Source organism: Primulina huaijiensis, chromosome 1 (assembly GCF_012295235.1).
Source record: "Primulina huaijiensis isolate GDHJ02 chromosome 1, ASM1229523v2, whole genome shotgun sequence".
NCBI classification, from domain to species: Eukaryota; Viridiplantae; Streptophyta; class Magnoliopsida; order Lamiales; family Gesneriaceae; genus Primulina; species Primulina huaijiensis.
In genome coordinates, this window is record NC_133306.1 from 881038 (window position 1) to 887665 (window position 6628).

The following is a 6628-nucleotide window of genomic DNA, read 5'->3' on the forward strand; positions in this document are numbered from 1 at the left end:
AATTTGTAGAATATGAGGGTCGTTTGTTTCTAAGAAAATTTTCACTTCAATTGCATCACTGGAGTGAATTTACCCTCTTTGAGCATTTTAAGAATCATTCGGTGGTCGAGTTTAAATGATCAAGTACTCGTGTGACCAGATTTAAAAGTAAATTATTATACCATATGAATAGTGAAATTGTGTGGTAATGAAAATAATAATAATATAGTGCCAATGTATTAAAAAAAAGATAAATATGGTAATAGTTGTAAAAGCAATTTTCTTAAACGTGTTTCAGGAATCCTTGTCGGTTCAATATATGTTTCTTGTCGGATTGCAATGAACTCTACACAGGGCTACTTTCAATACTCGTTTCCATTGATTTTTTTGGGTTTATTGCAAAAAAAAAATTGGTGACAGTTTTTTTTTAAATAAAATAAAATGAAAACACAGAATCCATAGATGTGAAATTAATTGGGGAAAATATAATAAATAATAAACACAAAATTTTAAAATTCATAAAATTTTTTTTTGTCATGAGAAAACATTATTATTATTATTATTATTATTTTGAAGAAAACGATTTAATTTTTCACCTGTCCTTTTGAAATGCTGAATACGTCACCAATTGCGGCCCTGGAAATGCCTGGGCTCGATGAGACATGGATGGGACAAGTGACGATAAATGTCTGAGAAAATATCCAATCCAATTTCTCAGCAAGGCCCGTGGCGGCCCGTTAATCCAACATTGACCGTTAAATGGCTTTATATCTGATGCGTTCAAGAAATCTGCCGCGGCGAATCACAGCACAAAATCCAACATGATGCAGAGTAGGATCGCATCCTACAAGGCGAATTCTCCTACCAAGGGAGATTTCTATTGGTCAGTGAATTGTCCTTCCATGTTCTGTCTGATAATAAGTTAATCTCGCTGAAGTTCATCTCAGAATTAGGTAGAGAAATGTACTTTCTTCTCAGCTGGTCGAACACGCTTATGATGGAAAATAGAGTGACTTTAGATGGTTCTGACCACGATGGCTTTGACAAGGTAAGTTCCTTCTGTTATCATACACTTTCCTTGACGTCCTGCATCAACACCATCTCATGTAAAGAAATCTAGTGGTTTAGCTCTGACTAATGGCTTACCCATATATTTCAGTCGAGGTAATATAGTGGATTCTTTTTGAATAAATCTTATGAAAATCGCAATTCAGCATTCCATTCCTTTCTATGATATATTAGTCTGTGCCACAGAGATCTAGAATTTATACTAGGGACGTATTATAAATATGATCGATATATTACACAGTAAATAAGTAACCAAGGGCATGGTCACAGCAGGGGCAAACCCCATGAGACGAGGCAGGAGAAACATTGATTTAGTTTTCTTGGTTACTTGACAGAATTCACATTTTAAGTTCCCAATTTCGCCCGTTCGAATCTCTTGTTTTATAAACAATTTCACCACACATATGTGTATGTATGCGTGAACGGAATACCGGTGGCAATTAAGAAGAGGAAATTTCATTTGCAATTCTGGGAAGACGGAAACGAAACAAAAGCATAGCAAGTACCAAATGTCAGACAAAAGAAGATGGCATCATACTCATCATTTGTTAACGCGTGTATTCAGTGTTACTCGTACTCAGGACTAAAGCACTTTAGTCAACCATTGAGCCAACTGGCTGGCCACCAAGAATGGACTTGGTAGATTACAATAGGATGGCACAGTTCCAGGGGAAAACGATCTCAGTTTGAACAAATCCGAGTGGCGAATTTACATTGGACACTACTAAAACACAACAAAAGTACAAACTCAAAGTTGAGACAAAACCATGTCTAAACACAGCAACTCAAGATCGACCGTGAGTTCACAATTATGACTCATTCAATTCATTCACAAGCTATCATGTAAACCACCACCACCACCACCACCATTTGATAACCTCCGAAAAGCACAAGCAACAAATATCCTTGCCGCAAAAAGACTAAACCTTGACTTATTCGAGGATCGACCTCCATTACTCCCTGAAGCACCATCAACATTTACAATTCCACTAGACATTGCTCCACTAATAATAGGGGGAAACTCAACACCTTCGTCTTGTGCTCCTCCATCACTCGTACTCGCATCCATAACCTCAGGTTCAATCTCATCTGAATCTAAATTCACAGCTAAAGATACCCTCCTCGCCCTTAGCCAATCTGCAACCTCACTCGTTACTCCCTTGCACTTCTTAACTTTGATCTTCACCAAATTGGGACACCCCAATGCAAAAGCCTCAATCCCTGAATCTGTAACACGACAACCCTTTATACAGAGCTTCTTCAACGCCATACATTTTGCTGCAATACAAGAAATCTCAGGATCACCAATGGTTTCACTACCACAAAGAGCTAATCTTTCCAATTTTTTACAATTTGACGCCATAGTCATCAAACTCGCAGAAGTTGGGTTTACCCCAATAAGAACAAGTTCCACAAGATTTACGCTATAATTTGCAATTGAAATCAACCCCTCATCACCTATTCTGTTCGTCCTCCACCCATCAATATGGAGTTTCCTCAAAAGCTTACAAGCCTCGGCAATGGCTGAAATCCCGAAATTCGAGCAATCAGGAGCCTTCACCAAGTGCAAGATCTCTAGTTCGGGGCACTTAGTGAGAGCCATCAGCCCCACATCAGTCACCTGCAGCCTCTCCAAATGAATCTCAGTTAAACAATTTTTTCTGCCAGTAATGTTCTCCAATAACCTGTCCCAATCACCCAAACACCTCAGAATCTTCAAAGTTTTCAAATTTTTGGAGCCAATAATCAAGGGCCCAAAACACTGCCCATTATAAAGCTCCTTAAGAGTAATTGATTTCAGCGATGAAGTAGCAATCCCTGGCCCAATAGGCTCTGCCGTAAACCCATCATTAATTCCCCGCAAACGCTTCACAGAAAGTTCCTCTAACGAAGAACAGTAATTAAGCAGAGCATTCATCCCTTTAGCTCCAAACATACAAGATCCACAGGAGAATTTACGCAAAGATTTGCAGTTTTGAGCTAAGGCCAACATACCCTGATCGCAGATTTCGCGGCAGCCGCGTAGCTTGAGGCGGGTGAGGTTTTGGCATCGCAGGGAGATCAAGGTCAACGCATCATCGTTCATGCTGACCGATTTGCGGTCGCATCGGAGGGCGAGTTTAGTGACGGAGTCGAACCGGTTGAATAACGCGGGGAGGTGGACGGCAACCTCGTTGACAGCGTTAAGGGCAAGACGGTGGCGGTTCTGGCCTTCGACTGCTAACCAGCGACGGCAGACAAGGGAACTTTGCTTCCTATCACCTGCGCCCAGAGACTGGAAAATTAAACCTAAGCATTCGTCGGGGATCTCGGAGGTGTAGTCCTGCTGTTGATTTACCATAACGACACCCAACGCCGGGGGATCAGAGATTGTGGGCCGGGTGGGATGACGGAAATGGATCGAACCCACCGACGAATTGCCTGGGGCGGACGTTGTCTGCCCCATTCCAGGTTATTTTGGAGAGGAAAAACACGCGCCGCCGATGGAAGATGTTGGATGAGCTCCAGAATTGGGGAGGATAGGTTTTTTATACAACGAGTGGCGGAAATAAAGAAACGTGACCCGTCAAAAGGGCACTCATGGCCGCGCGTCAACGCCACGACCGAATAATTGAAGTGATCCTTGTAGTAGAAACGAACATATAATTTAAGTAAAATTCAATTATAAATATTTATGACTGTGGTGAAGAATTAAAAATTTACAATAAAAAGTAAAAATTTCAAAATCTCAAAATTATCACACTATACTCTTTATAATATTTTTCTCTCAACTCAATTGTATCAAATCTTTACAAATGGAGACCTATTTATATGATTTTTTTGGAAAACAATTCAAAAATAATTTCATCATTACATACATCATCACACACTAATTTTCAATATTCAACACCTAATTTTACCTAATTTTCAACATTCAACATTATAATTTTCAATACCAATAAATATTAATTTTCAACAATAGCAACATAAAAATGAAAAATATTTTCCTTTCATTGATGTACTTGCTACATCTATCTATTTATTTAAAATACCATATAATGAAATTGAGTAATGTTAGACGTACATTTAGATTTCTACAATAATTTTTATAACACACAAAATTGAATATAAAAATTTTAGTGAAATTTTGTTAGTTATGCTAAAAGTTGTGATATTTTCTGACCTCCGATATGTTGACTTGAAAGTGATTCATTAACATAATCTATTAAAGTTATAGTTTCAAAATTATAGTTTTTTCAGTTTCATGTTGAATTATAAAGTATTGGGTACCAAAATGTTTTCGAATGTAGAATTTTACGCAGTGAAATACTAAAATGTCAAAATAGTGAGCATTTTTTGACAGATTGAAGAGTTGCAAGTTTAAGTTGATTTAGCCATCCGCAAGGGCCTGGATGGGCACACACGGTACGACCAATAATACTTGGACTACGGTTCCTAATTTGCGGCTCGACCAGGAAAATTAAGGCCTCCTCCATTATTTTATTTCTTGATTATAATCCCACAGTGGACCGAATTTCTCCTTTTCTACTCCTTCCACTTCTTTTAAGGAGATGATTTCCCTCTTTTTCTTTTAGTTCGATCCGAAGAAATCTTGTAGTTTGTTTGGTGTAATATTTTCTATATATTTTTGTTTTAGTTCTATTTCACCGGAGTATTAATGTAGTCGAGACACCAACGTTTTTCTGTGTTCAAACCAAATTAGGAGAAAATATCATAAGACTTGAAATAGGTGACCAGCTAATGAGAAAAAAAGAATTCGGTGAAAATTTCATAGAATGAGATTTAAATAATCAACACAAATACTAAGCGTAAGTATTTGGTCTTTATATATGATTTAATGGGGCATATAAAAATAACAATATGTTCGTGAATTCCTTGTAAATTACATAATACATTTCAATTGGTGACGACTTGTTCTATTTCTTTAATCTTTAATTTTAAACGATTAGTGATGCCCCTGTAAGATCCGGGTCATAAATACCCGGGCCATGGATAGTGCCCGGATAAAGAGCACGGATTGCATCAAGGTGATAGAATGGGTGGAAGAGAAGTTCCGAGCGACCCGAGTCATCAAAGGAACAGGTTATTAAAATGGACCCGGAGATAAGGATTCAGCATGGGGTGCCCGGGAGATTACTTTCCCGGGAATTTTATTACCCGGGTCCTCACTGTCTCCAGGGGACGTCCCATTCATATGGTCTCGATATGAGTAACGCATTAATTGCGCCGATTTAACAATTAATACTAGCCGCCCTATTTCTGACAATGGCCGAGGCATGCTGGATGTGACTGGTGCAAGATTTGACATGACCGAACAATAGGGTATAATCAGCTACCCTATTGCAATTAAATACAAGGCGCAGAGAACGAGGTCATGATTGCTTTCCTTGTTATAAGTACCAGGTTCTTTACTTGCATTTAATTCATTCAGATATTAACTCACACATTGAATACTCTCTGATGATACCCCTGTAAGAGCCCGGGTCATGGATGACCCGGGATATCAGATGGATTCCCAAATCAGGGTCAATCTGCAGGATGGATTCTTCTGAAGCCTGGCAGGTGCCAGCCCGGGCTCTACTCCCCGGGCAACCAGACGCCCGGGCTCTTATACAAGCACCCGGGTAACCGACCACCCGAGCCACCTCGAGAATTGAACCACACTTGAGTATATTAATATGGACAATCTTATCTGTCAGAGCAACTTGACTTTGGCGTGTCACATAAGTCATCAGGAGGTGTGGGCGACCGTCCTATCTCTGACACTAATCCAAGTGGTTGACAAAGTCAGACAGGCGGGATGTGACTAGTGTATNTGATATGGTTTCCATTCAAAAATAAGTCCAACTCTGCTTGGCAAACATACAAGCCCGACCAGCTCGGCACTCAGATCTTATCTGTGGATTTCATATGGGCTCAAAGCTCAGCAGCTATCCCGGATTGGCATGAAGGGCATTTGCTATGCTCTCAGTAGCATACAGCTATATTAGTCACCTAATTTAGCTCAACCANGGATTGGCATGAAGGGCATTTGCTACGCACTCAGTAGCATACAGCTATATTAGTCACCTAATTTAGCTCAACCAGAGAAGTTTCACTCTACCGAAAATGAATTCGGATTCAGTATTTCCAGGTTAGTGATTTAATTTTAAGAAAACTAATATAGAAGGAAAAGCAGAAAAGTTAAGAGCCCGGGCTCTACTCCCCGGCCAGACCTGCCAGAGCCCGGGCAGACCAGCCAGAACCCCGGCAGACCATGCAGAGCCCGGCCAGACCTGCCAGAGCTCGGCCAGACCTGCCAGAGCCCGGGCAGACCAGGCAGAACCCGGGCAGACCATGCCAGAGCCCGGCCAGACCTGCCAGACCTCGGCCAGACCTGCCAGAGCCCGGGCAGACCAGCCAGAACCCGGGCAGACAATGCCAGAGCCCGGGCAGACCATGCCAGACCACCCCGGCACCTTCTTGAAAGTCCGGGAGACATGAGGCCCCCGACATTCTTATTTAAAGATCGGAAGCCATGAGGCCCCGAAATCTTATCTTATGTCCTAGAGATATGAGGCCCCGACATCTTATCTTATGT

The 6628-nt window shown here is 40.7% G+C and overlaps 1 protein-coding gene across 1 annotated transcript; it reads right to left on the reverse strand.

The window, feature by feature from the left end:
- Positions 1-1557: 1557 nt before the first annotated feature.
- LOC140974269 (F-box protein At1g47056-like) lies at positions 1558-3696 on the reverse strand. The gene has a single exon (XM_073437641.1). It carries the CDS (start codon positions 3491-3493, stop codon positions 1877-1879), a length of 1617 nt encoding a protein of 538 aa, XP_073293742.1. The 5' UTR covers positions 3494-3696; the 3' UTR covers positions 1558-1876.
- Positions 3697-6628: the final 2932 nt, after the last annotated feature.

What these genes read in the sequence shown, in the direction of transcription:
- LOC140974269 (XM_073437641.1), bottom strand. Translation starts at nt 3,493, where the DNA reads ATGGGGCAGACAACGTCCGCCCCAGGCAATTCGTCGGTGGGTTCGATC.